The following is a 16859-nucleotide window of genomic DNA, read 5'->3' as shown; positions in this document are numbered from 1 at the left end:
ATTTCTTTAATTAAATGTTTTATTCTAAATACAATGTTTCACATATGCATGTTTTGAGACAAATTTTAAAAAGCATACATATACTTATAGCGATTATGCAAACATATTTATTTTCCTATTTCCTGCAAAAAAATACCTCTTCTTTTGCATGTCTGTATTTATCGCATGGCAACATATAATAATACATTTTGCCATCTCAAATTATTTCTATGGTGCTAATGTTTTGGTTGTTTTGAGCAAATAGGCGTGACTATTTCTAAGACTTCCTCTCTTTAAAAAGATCCCCGCACACTTAGTGCGCTGCAGTTTCACTGTTTGCGCTGAGAAACCAGGCACAGAGTGCAAGCATTATGGTGCGGGGAAACAGATGTGCACTAGCTGCAGGTACGTGAGTGTTTAAACACAGCTTTTCATGACGTTGAAAGCTGAAAATGCATTTTAAAAGTTAATCATTGGAAATTGTGACTGTAGAATCAGACTTTTTGAACATTAAAAAATATTCTCAATGTGTGCTCTTCACTTTTCTAATAATTTATGAGATTTTTGTGAAGACTATGTAAGATATCTGATTTAAAGTTGTATTCTACTGTGTTGAATTTAAGAAAAATGTAATGTTTAAATGTGAGGAATTACCATAACATCTAATCCAGATTAGGTAATTTGATTAAAACAATGTCATTATTAAAGATAAATCTGATTCATATTTTCAACCATTGCAGGATATTAATTAAAAATTTACTAATCTTTTTTTAATCTTAAAAACATCCTGTATAACAATGTAAAAAAGTAAATTCCTGACACTTTTGACCTGTTCTTACATTTAAATTAATTTCTAAATATCCTAAGTGACCATTTTTCTTGCCTAGAAAGCAAAGTAGGAACCCACACTGAGGAAATAAAAAAAATCTTCAGCACCAGGAGGATTAATGTAATGTAAAATCACAGTAAACACAAAAATAATAATACGTAATAATGCTTAACATTTTGATTAAATGTCTATTTTTGTTTTATTTTAATTCAGTATATATATATATATATATATATATATATATATATATATATATATATATATATATATATATATATATATATATACACGAAATAAAATAATTGTGTGGTGTTTTGTACCACTGGTAGTATTGCCTTAAACTGACAGGAAAAATCATAAAATGCTAAAAGCGTCTGAAATGTATGACAAGCAAATAAGTCATATAATGTGTGACACAGTAAAAGTTTCATATTTAAATGTTGAGATCTGATTTTATTTGTAACTTCATTGATTTTGTTTTTATGAAAAAGTCACACATGAATGTATTCCAATTTAATCTTTATTATATATTAAGATAAACTAGAGAATCCTGGTTAATGGTTAATTTCATGATTGCATTTATTTGTTATGAATATATAGAATGAAGAGCAATAATATAAGAATTTATTTACAGAAAATGTCATTATAAAAAGTAAACCATCTAAATATGATTTGTAACTTTAGTCTGAAAAATCTGTCATCATTAGTATCTGTTTGGGAAAAAAAAGAATAATGATATTAGTCGAGCGAGCCCTGGTGTAAAATGTATCTTTCTTCCATTTTTTTTTAGATTAAAATATGTTTAAAGTTTAAATCAAAGTGCATATTTTCTATTTTTCAAGCTGTTCTGCTGTGTGCTACTAAAGCGTTCTGCTCTAAGGTAAGAGCAAATTTAAAATGTGTTAGTCTGAAAGACTTTATTTTTGACTGAGAAATGCTAAAGTTCTGAACTACATTTCAGCTGCCATCACACGTTCATGAAGTTGGTTTTGCGCAACAAATGTGGTTTTTTGAAATTACTATAAACCATAACAGGCAAACCACAGAGCAGAGTGAGGCATGGATAAGGAAACAGGACCAGCTCAACTAAAATTTGTATGTTTCTTAAGTTGTCACTTTGTTAAGTATTGACATTAAAACAGATCAGTTCCTTTGTAAAAAGAAAACTGTTTAAAAAGCTAATAGCATCCACATTCATCCTTTTGATTTTGGCCCTACTCAGACTAGCAGTTAGCTCATCAATCCAAATCCAAATTCATCTTTATTTCTCCAAACTGAGGCCATTTAATGGTAATGATTGTTCATAACCTTTCCACAAAAACTCACTTCAACATAGAAGAGTCATCCCTTTTCTGCACCTTTATTAAAAAAATACCACCCAAGACCAAATTCTTTGTGTCTGTAAGTCCAGATAAAAACTCTCTGCATGAGTTTGTCAAACACATAAATACAGTTTTACCCTCTAACGCCACTCAGAGTGGGATGTTGTTCCTCTCAGGTGGACCACATCGTCCCAGCTGCTTCTCTGAATGCATCCAGTCCTGTCAGCATCAGGCTGTCTGTTGGTAAGAAACTCATGGTCCTCCTGTTGATTTAGCATTCAGGAGAAAGCAGAGCATGTCTCAGCTAGCAGAAGCTAACCATTAGCATTAGCAATTCCATCACATGGCAGAACTCCTCCAGGCTTGTGATATTTGTGGAGATAAAACATCAACGATGCAAAGCAAACCGAGTCAGTAGTAGAATCATGCTGCTGTTAACCAATCAGAGGCCAGATGTCCCAAGTATAAGAAAATAAGACATAAGATTTATTTATTTATTTATTTATAAATCCAGTTGTTTTCTGCTCACCTCTCTTCTTTTACTACAAGAGCTTTTTTGCCCACAGAGATCGACTCACAAGGCATTGGTTTATTCTAGAGAACATGGCTAACGTGTCAAAAAACAATTGAACTTGATCTTTAATAAAATTCTCTGATTTAAAACAATTGCTTTTACTGAATCATGTTGACCAATGATAGTATTTAGCTAACAGGCAAAAACATTATTTTTCTTTTTGTTTCTAGAACGTCCCACAAAGCCACGACTGTTACTGAAGTCTTTCTCTAGAGAAACCAGTTCTCCTTTTATCTCGTGCGTCGGCTCTCCAGGGACCAAGACTGAATGGTTTAAGTAAGATATCCTCCACTGAAGCATTACACACTCATGTTTACTTGGTTAGCAAAATCACTTCATCAAAACGACCTGAAACTGAGACAAATCAATAATGTTCTGTTTTAGGTTGACTGGGGATAAGGAGAAACTTCCTGGAGGGGATTTTTCAGCTTCTAAACTGTATAAAATAGGAGTGATGTGTTGTGCCACAAACGATGAAGGAGATGAATGCACCCAGCTGTATGACTATGGTAACTAAACACATTAAATTATATCAAATTAAATAATCAAACAAGAGAAAATTATCAGCAGGGAAAACATGCAAAAATGAGTGAAAACTGAATTTATCTCTGGATTGTTTTCTAAATAGTATTTATTTATTTATTTATTTATTTACTTGTTTTTATTTGCTCTAAAAGCGTGATAGATTTATTTTATTTTTAATTCCTGAATATTCCTGAGATTGCTGATTCAAACCCTTGATGTGTTTCAGATTTAGACTCCGTTTCAAAGAAAAATGAGTTTTCTGAAGTGATGGTGAGCCCCGGAGATACTTTAGTGCTTCGCTGCAGAACAAAGGCTGAACAAGCTGCTTTTAAGTGGGAAAAGGATGGGGAGGTTCTCAACCCTGCATTAATAAAATGTCAAGATCAAGAAGACCAGGTACAGCATCACCTGATTTACCAGACCTTCTTTGATTCTCGTATAAAATAAACCAACGTTAGTGATCGTTAACCTGAAATCCAGGATTGGCTCATAATAAACATTTTTTTGGTTTTCCTCCAGGTGATGTGCATCAAAGAGGATGACATATACGAAAGCAACATGAAGTATGTTTACTTCAGACAGCTTAATGAGTCACACAGCGGAACGTACACCTGCAGCAGTTCACCCAATAAAAACAAATCTGTTAGCGTTCTGGTTACAGGTCAGTAGAGGTCAACATCTCTCCATTCATTATAGAAACTTATGTTCCTAGATCTTTATTAGTAATTTTCAAATCTCCTCAGGTAAAAGGTTTCTCTCTTCTAAGCTGGATGACTGGATTGTGACAAAAAAGAACGGCACCTGTCTGACAGCAGATGTTTTCTACCACCCCGAGCTCCAGCGCTGCTACTGGGAAACTCCTGATGGACACACGACTAAATGTACCATGGACCAAGTGGTAACACAGCCCAGGTAGAGAACAGTGATGCCCCCAGAAAAGTTTCATAGGGGTGTCCATGGGGTCAGACAAACTTTTGGGATGGCACACATAATTGATCCTTGTGGTAACTCTGAAAGCTTAGCCTGTGGTGGTGCAATAAATGCTCCTTTATTTATTTTCATAAGAAACGTAAATACATCTATGGTTTGTTTGAACAGTAACATGACTTATTAAAGAACACTGGTCTTTCTTGGGTGTGGCCAGCAATTTTCTAGGGGTGGCCATGGCCACCCCTGGCCACCCCTTGGGGACGCCACTGATGGAGAATCACGTCTATAAAAGGGTTAGATGAAATGTGAATATAAGACAGATTTGTTGGCTCTGTTTTCTCAGGGTGGTGAAGCTTTGTGACTCCCTCACATCGGGGGTTTATAGGTTACACCTGGAGGCTGGAGGAGCACCTGAAACAAAGAACATCACAGTTTGTGTTGCAGGTAAACAGCTTGTTTTGTTGTTAAATCCTTTGTTAGAATTAAACATTTTCTGCACTTATGATCTAATGATTCTATTACAGAAACACCTACTTTTAAATTCAACAAAATAAACAATGAATTTCACTGTGAAACTGTGAGTCCCTTCCCAGCAGAGTTCACATGGACGTCTTGCAACCAAAGGTAGGACCGCCTTCACATCTGCTCAGCTCTGAGTCCTTCGGTTCGGGTTAGGAAAGCTCTTTGTGTCGCTACAGTAATCATAATGAATCCTGGAATGTCATTAAGAAGGAAAATCGATCAGACAACTTCTGCAACAAGAAAATCACCAGCTTTGTGGATCGAGACTTGGTCCTCGGAGATCACTTGAGGTTTTGTTTGACAAACTCACTCGGCTCCTGGTGCGACACCTGGAAGTTAGTGATTGAGCCGGCGATTATCCCCAAAGGTAGCTTGAAGTTTGTCACTTGATGGTGTGAGTACAACGTTGGTGTGACTGACAGTTGCTGCATTCACATGTTTTAAATCCTCCAGCTCCTGATGATAATGTGTTTCTCCTGCTGAAAGTCAGCGCTTGTGTTCTGCTCCTGGCTCTGGGAGTGGTCATAGTGCTGTTCATTTACTACATCAAAAAGAAGGTGTGTATCGTCTCATTGGTAGAAAACAAACAAATAAACAAAGATAAATAAACACATTAAGCTAGATGTTAAAATGTGTGTGTGTGTCCCACAGAAACCTAAGTACCAGCCTCAGCTTCAGATGGTCCAGATGGTTGGACCCAATGACAACGATTACATCTACATCAACTTTAAAGATTTTCAGTACGACAAAAAATGGGAGTTTCCCAGAGAGAACCTCAAACTTGGTACGAGTCTCCTATTTACAATAATAACACAGTAACTGCTTAGAAATTTGAGCGTTCTTTCTCTTTAAAGAAGATTTCAGACATTTTAAAGTGTGAAAGAATGTTTTTCTCTACCAGGACTGATAAGCTAAAGGCTAGTTTAAGTGCAGCTAAGATGAAAGTTTACTGTTCCCATCTTAAAACAGCTGTCAGAATTTTAAACAAAATATTATTTTACAAACTTTTTTTTTATTCGACATGGCAATTGTGACTGAAATGTTAAAGAGGTTCTTGGTCAGAACTTTTAGCGGTTAGAAACTGCTCTTTGTTGGAGCTCACAATGACCCAGGAGCCCTGATAAATGGCCAAGCACAACCCCACAACAAAGCCACTTGAAGACTGTTTGACCACACCCACTTGGCCAGGACATGAGAATTAAACTAGCTGCATGTTGATTGGCCAGTTTCTCTTGAATGGCTCCATAGGAAGCCCAAGTCACTTCCATCTACTTCTGAACCATGGGTCCCTGAAGAACGAAAAAATGAATGCAAGTCAACGGGGCTAAAAACGTTATTTTCTAATTCCGCTTGTTATGTGCCATGAATTTCATGGTTTGTGAATTTTAAAGACACATTTTGATACCAAGAATGCGCTTATTTTCAAATGGGGGGAAACAGTATTTTAGGTTTTGTGTGAAAATGAGTCCAGGACTCCAAATGCGCTTCACCAAAGTGACGTCATCGAACCAGACACGGAGAAAACTGAGGGAAAATGGCTGTAAGTTCAGCGAACTTCAAATCCTTCCATCAGAAGGAAAGAACCATAAATCTGGCCGTGTGCTAAGTAGCAGCTATGCTAGGGAAGAGGAGATTCTGTGGTGACGTCAAATATGCGACGTACCGACGTCTGATTTGTAGTCGTGCTAATTACGAACTTTTACAATCTGATGAATCTCAAAGTACGTGACTGGCGTGATCAAAACACACATCCTTACCTTTCATTTAAATAGCAGTACGACATATGTGTGATCCAGGGTGTAAGGCAAAGCGGACTAGAAAATGGAGTTTTTAGCCTTGTTGACTTGCATTCATTTTTTCCTTCTTCCGGGGACCCATGAGCCGACCGGAAAGGGAGGAGACTTAGGCACCCTAAGACTGCCTGAAGCTAGATACCCTTATATACAGCTGTGTACAGTATCAGGATAACTCAATAGGCAAATGTGTACTGCCTATACTTGACAGGTAAAGAACTGGGCTCTGGAGCTTTTGGCATGGTGGTTCAGGCTACAGCTTACGGCATCAACAAGCCTGCAGTCTCACAGCAGGTGGCTGTAAAGATGCTGAAAGGTCAGCGTTTGCTCTCCAAGTCTGATGTGGAGCATCAGAGTGGCTGTTAGTTAAGGATCTCATGTTTGACTGCAGAAAAGCACCAGTCAGTGGAGAAGGAGGCTCTGATGTCTGAGCTGAAGATGCTGACTCACATCGGTCATCACAGCAACATCGTTAACCTCCTCGGGGCTTGTACTGAAACAGGTGTGCTAGCTGAGTGTCAGTTCGCCATGTGAGCAGGATGTGATGTCATAAAACTATCAATAAACCCCCCACGTAGGACCAATCTACCTGATTTTCCAGTACTGTTGCTATGGAGACCTGCTGAACTTCCTGAAGAAGAACAGCGACCGTTATCACAAGTCTGTGACGGATGCCTTTAGCAAGGATCGTTTCAGCAGCCTGTACCACAACCAGAAAAACTCCTGGTAGGAGCACCGGCACCCGAAGGATAGATGTTGCGTAATATCATTAAACCGGTAACTGTTTTACAAACAGTAAAGAAGTAACAGGGTGATGTTTGTTGTTGTGTGTTCTCAGTGAGTTAATAACGTCAGTGGACAGCTACATGCCCATGCACAGCACCACCACCGGGGGACAGGAGGACAGCTCCCTCCTCACCCACAACTACAAAGACATGGAAGGTGATACCTCCAAAAATGGGATCTGTCTAAAGGCTGGGTGACAGGACACTGAGAGCTTTATGTCTGGACGTGCTTACAGATCCAGAAATCTTTGATGCTGGAGACGATCCTGATGAAGAGCTGCAGGCCCTGACCTTTGAAGACCTCCTCAGTTTTGCCTTCCAAGTGGCCAAAGGCATGGAGTTCCTCTCCTCCAAAAACGTAGGAGCTAAACAGGGTTTCGTCTTTTAATTATTAGATTTTTATCCACTACAATGTTTAAAATAATCTTGTGAAGATAAAATGACTAATTTTACTTCTCAATGGCTGATTTTGTTTGTGTTATTTGACATTTTTCACTGACATAAAACTATGAATAAAATGTCCATTTATACCGTTTATGACACCAAACATCCTTTTGTCTATTATTTAGTTAAATCGATTACAGCAAGTGAAGTAAATTATTTAAATAATAGTGCTGTGTGATTGTTGCTGGCGTCTGTAGTGTATCCATCGGGATCTCGCAGCTCGAAATGTGTTGGTGACAAAAAACAGGCTGGTGAAGATCGGCGACTTTGGTCTGGCTCGGGACATCGACAATGACTCCAACTATGTAGTGAGAGGAAACGTACGTAGCATGGTCGTTGGTAGGATGTTCGTTTCAGGTTTTTTTTTTTCTTTTCTTCTTAACTCTGGTAACTCATCGTCTTTCAGGTGCGTCTGCCAGTGAAGTGGATGGCTCCAGAGAGCATCTTCCAGGGGATGTACACCATGAAGAGTGACATCTGGGCTTATGGCATTCTGCTCTGGGAGATCTTCTCACTTGGTATTTTACTAAAAAAATAAATAATAAAGTACCTTAATAGGATTTTATCACACTGCAAACTTTTATATGATAATAAACAATTGCTCCCAGGTGTTACTCCGTACCCGGGTATAAAGGTGGATGCCACGTTCTACTCAATGATCGAAAGAGGATTTAAGATGGAGCAACCCTACTACGCCAACGACTCTGTGTAGGTGTCATCACACTGGGAGCAGAGAATGGTTGCAATATACGGATTGCTTATTTATGGATCTTCAATGAAGGAAGTTATTGGAGAACAACTAATTTTACAGAAATATTGGTATAGCACTTTTTGTTAACATAAATGAAACTACTCCAGGTACAAAGTGATGTGCAGCTGTTGGGCTCTGAATCCCTCCGACCGCCCATCTTTCTCCAAGTTGGTGTCCTTCATGTGTGATCAGCTGACAGGCAGAGAGGAGAAGGTACTGTACAGCCTAAAGTCAATGTAATACTCTTTAATAAAACTCCATTTAAAATTTAAACACTTCCATCTTCATAAGGCAAGCTCATTTGGAAATGTCATGATCAAGCTTTTCAGATTTTGTTTGTTTGGGTGTTTTTTTTTCAGCTCTACCACAACATGCTTGACAAGATTTACCAGAACACATCGACCATCACTGACATTTGCGCCTTGGAAAAACAAAGCAACAACAAGTCGGGAACGCCCAACGATTACTGCACAACCAACGTGCCAAATTCAGGAACTGTGGTGGATGAGGAGGAGCCTCTGAAACCATCTGGTGCAGAATGATCCATTTTTAAGCTTCAAGCTATTTTATCTTTAAAGAATAAAAAGGAAATACTCAATATCTTGTAATACTCATCAAAAGGATTGGGCTTAATATTATTTTACAAATATTACAATCTCTTGTTTATACTTTATTCAATGAAAAATACTGCATGTAGCACTTATTTTGCATTTTGAATAACCTGAGCTAAAGATGTGAGAATTTTACATGACTCTGTGCAGCTCAGTGGCTTAAAAAGTAGCCGTCATGTGTATTCTCAAACTGTAAATATGTAGCTTTCTCTCCATTAATATCAAATTATTCTGGTAAAAGATCAATTTTGCACACAAAACTGATTAAATATCAATCCATCATTGGTAATAAAATGTCAAACATCGCCAACAGTATTTCAAACTCAGTATAGATTTGATTGTTTTTGTATTTGAAGGTGATACTGTGTTAAATAACTGTATAAAACAGGCCATATGTATTTTTTTAGTTATTTAAATTGATGTTAGCCAATAGTTCTCAGGGTTTTGGTCACTATCACACCTGCTGTCTTTTGAGCTTCCTGTATTTGATTTAGCCACGCATAAAGGAGGATGCTGCACAGTGTAAGACAAAAAAGACAAGAAAGCCTAAAAAATAAAATATATACAAAACATGAAAAGTGTCTGAAAAAGCATTAGAAATAAAGAAAAGGTAAAGCAATACAAAGAGCTGAAACATGCATTGTCTTTAAATTAACCAATCTATGTTTGTTGTCTTTATTTTGTACACTTACAAATTTTATCAACCCTGCATTAAAACGTCACTGGATGCTTTGAAGATAAAGTAGATTTATGCAAAACTGTTTTCTTGGCTTATATATATTAAATAATTGTCCTGTATTTGCACTAGTTGAAAATTCTCGCACTGTAACATGGAAATATGATATATATTTTACTGAAATTACACGTGGTGTATTTTTTTTAATATTTTTCGCACTTAATTTCTTAATTTTAGTTGTCATTATTTTTGTTTGGTTGTTTATTTTATTAACGTGCGCCTCTCACATTATGGGAAGGAAAGCATATTGAAGCAGGTAAGGATGCTCTGACCTGCTGCGCTCAACTCCTCCGCTAGGTGGCGACAAAGACCAGAATTACCTTCGAGGGTCCTTTTAAAATCAGAATTGATTTGATAGTAGAGAAAACATTAACCACAGTCAGACACGCGGGGGCTGTTCTGCGTGTCCACAAGTGCGTTTACCCGTGTTTAAAAAAATGTCCAAAGGTCATAAAACGTCCCAGAGACAGAATGGACATCTCAGCGGTGAACGCTCTCCCTTATGAAGATTTTGTGAATCTTTTTGGAAACGTGGTGGAGAAGTGTCCACTTGTAGCCGCCGCTGTGTGGACCAAGCGTCCCTTTGTGAGCTTAAGTTTGTTAGAGGCAGCCATTAATGAGTTTATCGATGCTCTTCCAGAAGCGGGTGAGAATTGTGTTGGACATCTTTGAACCACGTGATGGATTTGACTGACCGACTATAGAGAAGTAACGGGTTGTGACGTGTGTCCAGGTAAAGAGGGGATCCTCAGGTGTCACCCGGACCTTGCAGGCAGGGACCTCCAGAGCGGAACGTTGTCCCCGGACTCGCGCGAGGAGCAGGCGCGTGCCGGAATGGACGCGCTGAGCTCGGCGGAAGCCTCGCGCGTGGCACGGCTTAACGAGGAGTACAAGCAGCGGTTCGGGTTCCCGTTTGTCATCTGCGTCCGGTTGAACGACAAGGCGAACATCGTGCGCGAGCTGTCCGAGCGTTGCCTCAACACGCGCGCGGCAGAGAGCGCGCGTGGCATCGAGGAGGTAAAGAAGATCCTCCGCCTGCGTCTCCAGGCTCTCGTGCTTCCCGATGCTCCACATAAATTATAAATCTGAAGTTTATACAGCTGGTGTCAAAGTTACACTTTGTGATAAATTCTTTGATTTTATTAATAATAAATGTGTGTCATTGAACCAATTATTAATAAAACATTTACAACAGAGTGAAATCTGGGATTAAGCATCAACACAAACCTTAAAAATACACTGTTGATATGAATAAAACCTCCCGGTTGGTGGATTTGATTAGGGGGTAAAAGTTCAGCCTGTGTTTGTTGTCTCTTGATGCCCTCTGGTGTTCAAACTACTTCAAAGCATAAAAGGTTAGCCCATCTGAAATCCAGCAATGAGACATGAAAAAAGTAAATAAAAGGCAAATATTTGCACAATAAAGTTATTTTCCTAACTGAGGAAGGAAATCTATACTGCTGAAAACGACTGTATTTGTTCAAATTATTATTATTATTATTATTATTATTATTATTATTATTATTATTATTATTATTATTATTATTATTATAACCAAGGGTGTGCTTTTGAGTGCATGGTTCTGCTGCATCCACAGAAAAACTCAAGTAACCCTTCACAATAAGAGTCTCTATGTGTCTCAAAACATTTGAAGGTTATAAAATATTTCGTTTTCCAGCAAAACAGTAATTATAAACTTTTTAGAAACGTCAGCTGTTTTGAGGTACAAGTTCCTGTTTCAGACTCTTATTGTGAAGGATCAAAGGAAGTAGCCAAAAGACTGCACGTGGTCAACAAATGCCTCCTATTTTTTAGTTTAATCAGCAAACACATTGGATACTCATAAAAATAACATATAATAGTGAAATTGATTAATTGAGACTAAAGGGCTGACTTATTTGGTCCTTTTGACATTTGGACAGTTCCTCCTGAGTCTCTCCTTTCATGGTGGCGCGATTACGACGTCACAGTTCCCAGATGGTTGAGAGGACTGACAGGCCCTCCTCCTTTAGAAGATGAAAAATAAAAGCATTCCTAGGCTGCAGTCTTGAGTTTATTCCCTGGATACTGCGGACAAAGCCGAGCCGTGCAGCGGGGACAAGGGGGGTGTGGTGGTGTGAGGTCCGTTAGTGGAGGACACCCCCCCTGCGGACTCTCCTTGGTCCCCGGAGGTGATGGAGGAGTCTTGGTCTGGGTCGGAGATCCTCGCCCTCCTCCGGTCCTCCTCCTTCTTCCACTTCATGCGCCGGTTCTGGAACCAGATCTTAATGTGGCGCTCGGTGAGGCTGAGGGTGAGCGCGAGCTCCACGCGCCGGGGCCTCGAGATGTAGCGGTTAAACAGGAACTCCTTCTCCAGCTCCAGCAGCTGCGCGCGCGTGTAGGCCGTCCGCGTGCGCTTGTTTTCCTCAGCCTCAGCCACCACGTAGGACCCTGAAACCATGAAGAGTCCTGATGAGTTTGAACAACTTTTATTCCGTTTGAGTTTGTTTGGATAAAAAGATCCATAAAAATAATAAAGAATTACCCAAAATATTTTAATGCGAAAAGAAAGTCAACTTCATCCATTTGAGAACTATTAAAAGTTCAACTTTAATTTATCATAATTTATTTCCTGCAGCAATAAATAAATAAAAGCGTGACTAAGTTCTTGTCACGGTTTGCCCTTATAAAACCTTTTAATTTATTATTTTTCCTTTAACGTAAATAGAGACCTCGAATCAGTTTTTTTCTGTTCATTGAAACATTAAAGGCAAGTGAAATTATCTAAACACACACACACACACACACACAACTTTTTAGCAGCAATTAAATATTTCATGATTTTTTTTTCTTTTGTGCAATTTTAAACTAAAAAACTAGTTCATTTTAGAAAGTCACAATCAGCACATAAATATAAAAAAATCCAGATTAATTTCATGTAACTGAATCAATTTATAAGCTACAAATGTGTTAATTTTTTTCAAATGTGACAATTAAAGCTTTTTATAATTTTAGTATTGAAATCACATCTGAATTTGATTTGAAAATTTTGTCACTTTTCTAACTCGTCATTAGTCAAAAGATCCCGGATAAAAAAGCCTTTTAATCTGAAACATTTTCCATTTAGTCCATAGAGTTTTATTTTAATTTGCTTTATAAAATAACATTTGAAGTTTGTGTTTTAATGTTAATGAAAAGCTTTTGTTTGAGCCTGTTGGGTTTTTGTGGGGAGCTCGTACCACCACATGCAGGCCCAGGAGAGTCCGTTAAAGTTATAAATATTTAGTGTCCACATCTAAATGTCCTTCAGGCACAGAGGGCTTACCTGTCCACTGTCCCTTCCAGGTGTGTGAATGGGATTTAGTGGTCTTCATCCAGGGAAAAGGAAGCTGGTATCTGTTCTGATCTCCCGTGTCTCCATAACCCAGATTCTGGAGCGGGGACAGCTGGAGCCCCTGCGGGTGGTGCAGCTGTGGCACACCTGGATCCTCCCGCATGGGCACACTGTAAGTGGGGGCGATGTCCAGGCTGGCCTGCTCCAGGGCTCCCAAGGCCGGCGGTGTGTAGACGGAGTGCACGGGTCTGCTCATGTAGAGGCAGGGTGGAGGGCTGTAGTCCTCCCCCTGTGGTCTCTGGTAGACACAGGAGTCTTTAAACACCTGAGAGGGGTAGAATTGATCTTCTCGATTCATGGCTGGAGAGGAGCGGAGGTTACAGGGGGGCGTTAGACGCGGACATGCACCCTGTTCCTGCCGCCCTTCCTCGGTGTGGACCTTCGGCTCCACCTGTGGCGCAACTGCAAGGCCCCTGCTCCACACAGGTGTGTCACTCAGACATCATGTGACCCCAAGGCGCCCAATTCATTGGCTCCAGTGTTTGCTCGGAATGACAGCGCCCAGTTTCCATGATATTCTGCAGCTTTTCCCCCTGAGTTGAACAGAGCAGTGCGTAAAATCGGTGCCAAAACGTTCACATACACCAACTCCGAGTGGAACAACAAAAATTTGGATACTTTCTTCACGCAGGACTCTCGTCCACAGACATGGAAGCAATCGACATTTTATGCGAATATGAGTCTTGTAAATCGATACTATGGGTGCAAACATTGGGTTGACCTGCGAGATAAGGCACCCGTTGTCTTGGAAACACACCTTAGTTTCCACAGCCTTTTATTTTAGTCCAGCTCTTTCTGACGTTTAAATCTGTCCATTACACTTTTCTAAATGCATCATTTAACACCATTTTTGCGCGCGCTGCCTCAGACGATAAAAAAAACCTTGGCGACGACAAACACAACTCTGCTGCACTCTCCTCGTGTTTGCTGGCCATTAATCTTTGTGTGTCCTCGCCCCATTTAACAATAGCCCTCTTGGTTAGTCAATTATCATGAAGAGACCAACTGAACTCAATTAACCGCCGTGCGCGTTTGGAGCGCGCGTCTCCACGGCCTTTTACGCACGACTTTCAGACGCATGTTTGTCACGCGGGACGAGCCGGCTTTTATTTTGATAGTCTGCGCAGCTTCGATAGACTATTTGCACTCAGATCTTCAAAAGCAATTATAGCACTTTCCAATGAATCTTAATGGCAGCACTCAACGGTGCAATAAAGTCCAGGTGAGCCATTTCTATGCAAAACACCCCCCTGCAATATGGCCTAATGGCCTTTATATTTGATCATTGTTGTAAAGAGGAAGGAAATTGTTAACCCAGGCTGTTCCATATGTGATTTATGAGGCGTGTTGCCCGTTAAGAAGGGAGGCAATCAGAATCAGACACTTTCGTCCCTGTAAAGTTGTAGAAATAATAAAAGACAGTGGAGTCAGAAAAAATGGAAAGATTTAATGGCCATCTGCCATCTCAAAGTGAGGACAATCACACAAAATCAACAGATTGTTCCTGAAACAAAATAAATGAAATGTTTTTTAGCTTTTTCATTGAGTAACAAACCAGTTTTTGACGGCATGTCAAAAAATGATAAAACATGCTTACTCTGTGGCGACAGCAGCGTGGCCTATGTAAACATCATGACACGTGATGAATAGTAATGGCGTTATAATAGAGATTAGGTCCCCCTCCTGTGACGAACACGGTTACACCTCATCATGAGTCACGAGAGAGACTGTTTGACCTCATTCTGTTGCATTTTATTGGGAAAAAAGAAAATAATCTACCAGTACGTCCAAAGAGACAAAACTCACTCTATTTCTCTGTAAAATGATATTTTAAATAAAGTTTTTCTCTTTTAAACACAAAGCAAACAGCAGCACCTCTCAGTCGGTTATGAGCTCCTGAGACTAAAAACAAAGCCGGTCCATTCATGAAGTCTGAATCCGTCTTTTTTTGTCTCTTTTCTGTCCATCGGCATGTTTCCGGTCTCTGTCGTCTTGGTGTCTGCTGCGTCTGTCCTTATCTCTGTCCGGCCTCTTATCTCGACTTGTGCGGCGGTCCATGTGAGGACGTTTATGATCCGAGGGGCCGCCAGTATTCCTGTGATCAGGCGGAGGCGTTCTGCTGCGGTCACGCTGTCTGTCCGGGGACTCGCTCCGAAGGCGTCCTCTTGTGGAGGAACATTTGGCTTGGGGTTCCTCTGTGCGCCGGTGCAGGCCCGTGGAGCGCAGGGTGTTGAGTAAGAAGCGTTTGTTGGTGCTCTGTAGAGGACACTTCAACCTGGAGAAAAATCCACAAACATCAGACACAGATCCAGAAAAATCCAGCAGTTGATGCCGAAAGAAGAAATTTAATTTCACAGATTCAATCAGACTTCAGCAACATGACTTTTGTGGGTGTTTTATCCCTTTAACTATAGAATAAAGAGGCTAAATAAGAAATTTTCACACATACGATTGAAATGCCCCAAAAAAACCTTTAATGTATATATATGATATAAGACCTCAAATTAAAATACCAACAGATAAGATAACTTTTAGTGCAAAACTAACATTTTTAGGAAGACACGTGGTGTGTTCAGATGGTTTAATGAGAACATGAGCAAAATAATCTAATATTTAAAATAATACTAGACACTAAGTAATTATCCAAAAAGAAAAAAGAAAAGAAAGAAAGCCAATCCACATGAGAGGGTCAGAGATATTTCAGAGCTCACCATCCTGCAGGACCCATGGTCTCTGCTCTCACCCGGGCTCTGTCAGTCTCCCTCAGGAGCTCCTCCACGGCGCGCCTAGACGGAACCGGACCCAGAACCAGGAGAATGAGTCATGAGACAAACAGGACAGAAATTCTGAGCAGATGTACAAGAAATATAAGATGAAAGTAAAGCGGACGTGTCCTTGTTTGACCCGAAATGAGTCTCATCACCAGATTGGACTCGCTACTTATGCCGACCTGAAACTACACACAACAGGCAGCTAGAGTCAACAAGTCAACTTTAAATACAGTAAACAACTCAGATCAGAACTACTAACAGACTGTTTTTCCGCAGCGTTACATTTTAGAGGGAAAATGTCTGCAAATGTGTTCAGACGGAAGTTAATAAAGATACATTTACTCACTTTTCTAGCTCATTTTCTTCCGCCATTGCGTCTTAATCACACAAAAACTCTTACAAATAAATAAAAACCTAATAAAACCTATAAATTTACGTTAATTTACGAGGCATTTCTTGTTCACTTCGCCGAGAGGTCCTTCAATCGCGGACCCTGTTTTTAGCTGCCCGGAGCAATGCCTGTTCAGTTGCAAAATCATGTTGAAAATAAGTTATGAAACCAAACTACATTTTTTATTTACAAGTAGATATGTTTGTGTATTATGTATTGATCTTTTTTAATTAAAATAATTGATATTTTTAAAAGTTCAATAAGTTATGGGGCACCCCTGGAAAAACATTTACAGCTGATTGTTTTAGCAACATTTGGCCACAAATAACTTTAAAACAAACATAGAATCAAACAAATATATAAACACACTTTGTTAAAAAAAAGGATTTATACTCAAATCGAAACGTAAAATGTGACATTTAAACTTGTACATTTTTTATTTGATTAAACATTTTCCATTGGGAACTAAGCCAACTTAATTCTTTGGTAAATTGTAAAAATAATTTAAATACATACAATGGCT

At 39.3% G+C, this 16859-nt stretch overlaps 4 protein-coding genes across 4 annotated transcripts; 2 read left to right on the top strand and 2 right to left on the bottom strand.

Annotated features, from left to right (window-relative positions):
- Window positions 1-285: 285 nt before the first annotated feature.
- Window positions 286-9689, top strand: flt3 (fms related receptor tyrosine kinase 3). Its single transcript, XM_015955212.3, has 23 exons — window positions 286-384; window positions 1651-1688; window positions 2307-2373; window positions 2875-2980; window positions 3089-3213; window positions 3456-3625; window positions 3749-3890; window positions 3973-4141; window positions 4503-4603; window positions 4684-4783; window positions 4858-5048; window positions 5135-5238; window positions 5333-5465; window positions 6686-6790; window positions 6866-6976; window positions 7053-7200; window positions 7313-7416; window positions 7496-7617; window positions 7901-8023; window positions 8110-8221; window positions 8312-8411; window positions 8562-8667; window positions 8814-9689. The coding sequence occupies exons 1-23, from the start codon at window positions 351-353 to the stop codon at window positions 8994-8996; spliced, it is 2694 nt and encodes an 897-aa protein (XP_015810698.3). The 5' UTR covers window positions 286-350; the 3' UTR covers window positions 8997-9689.
- A 168-nt stretch (window positions 9690-9857) lies between these two features.
- urad (ureidoimidazoline (2-oxo-4-hydroxy-4-carboxy-5-) decarboxylase) lies at window positions 9858-11003 on the top strand. Its single transcript, XM_015955210.3, has 2 exons — window positions 9858-10447; window positions 10535-11003. Exons 1-2 carry the CDS (start codon window positions 10273-10275, stop codon window positions 10882-10884), a joined length of 525 nt encoding a protein of 174 aa, XP_015810696.1. The 5' UTR covers window positions 9858-10272; the 3' UTR covers window positions 10885-11003.
- On the bottom strand, window positions 10914-14460 carry pdx1 (pancreatic and duodenal homeobox 1). The gene is made up of 2 exons (XM_015955209.3): window positions 13106-14460; window positions 10914-12231 (listed from the first exon to the last, which is right to left on the bottom strand). Exons 1-2 carry the CDS (start codon window positions 13470-13472, stop codon window positions 11855-11857), a joined length of 744 nt encoding a protein of 247 aa, XP_015810695.1. The 5' UTR covers window positions 13473-14460; the 3' UTR covers window positions 10914-11854.
- Window positions 14461-14601: 141 nt separating this feature from the next.
- si:ch211-140b10.6 (uncharacterized LOC107382871) lies at window positions 14602-16462 on the bottom strand. The gene is made up of 3 exons (XM_015955211.3): window positions 16292-16462; window positions 15886-15960; window positions 14602-15449 (listed from the first exon to the last, which is right to left on the bottom strand). Exons 1-3 carry the CDS (start codon window positions 16315-16317, stop codon window positions 15098-15100), a joined length of 453 nt encoding a protein of 150 aa, XP_015810697.1. The 5' UTR covers window positions 16318-16462; the 3' UTR covers window positions 14602-15097.
- Between the last annotated feature and the right edge of the window lie 397 nt (window positions 16463-16859).

This window comes from Nothobranchius furzeri, chromosome 7, assembly GCF_043380555.1.
Source record: "Nothobranchius furzeri strain GRZ-AD chromosome 7, NfurGRZ-RIMD1, whole genome shotgun sequence".
Classification (NCBI taxonomy): Eukaryota; Metazoa; Chordata; class Actinopteri; order Cyprinodontiformes; family Nothobranchiidae; genus Nothobranchius; species Nothobranchius furzeri.
Note: the sequence above shows the minus strand (reverse complement) of the source record. Positions and strands in the feature narration are given on the sequence as shown.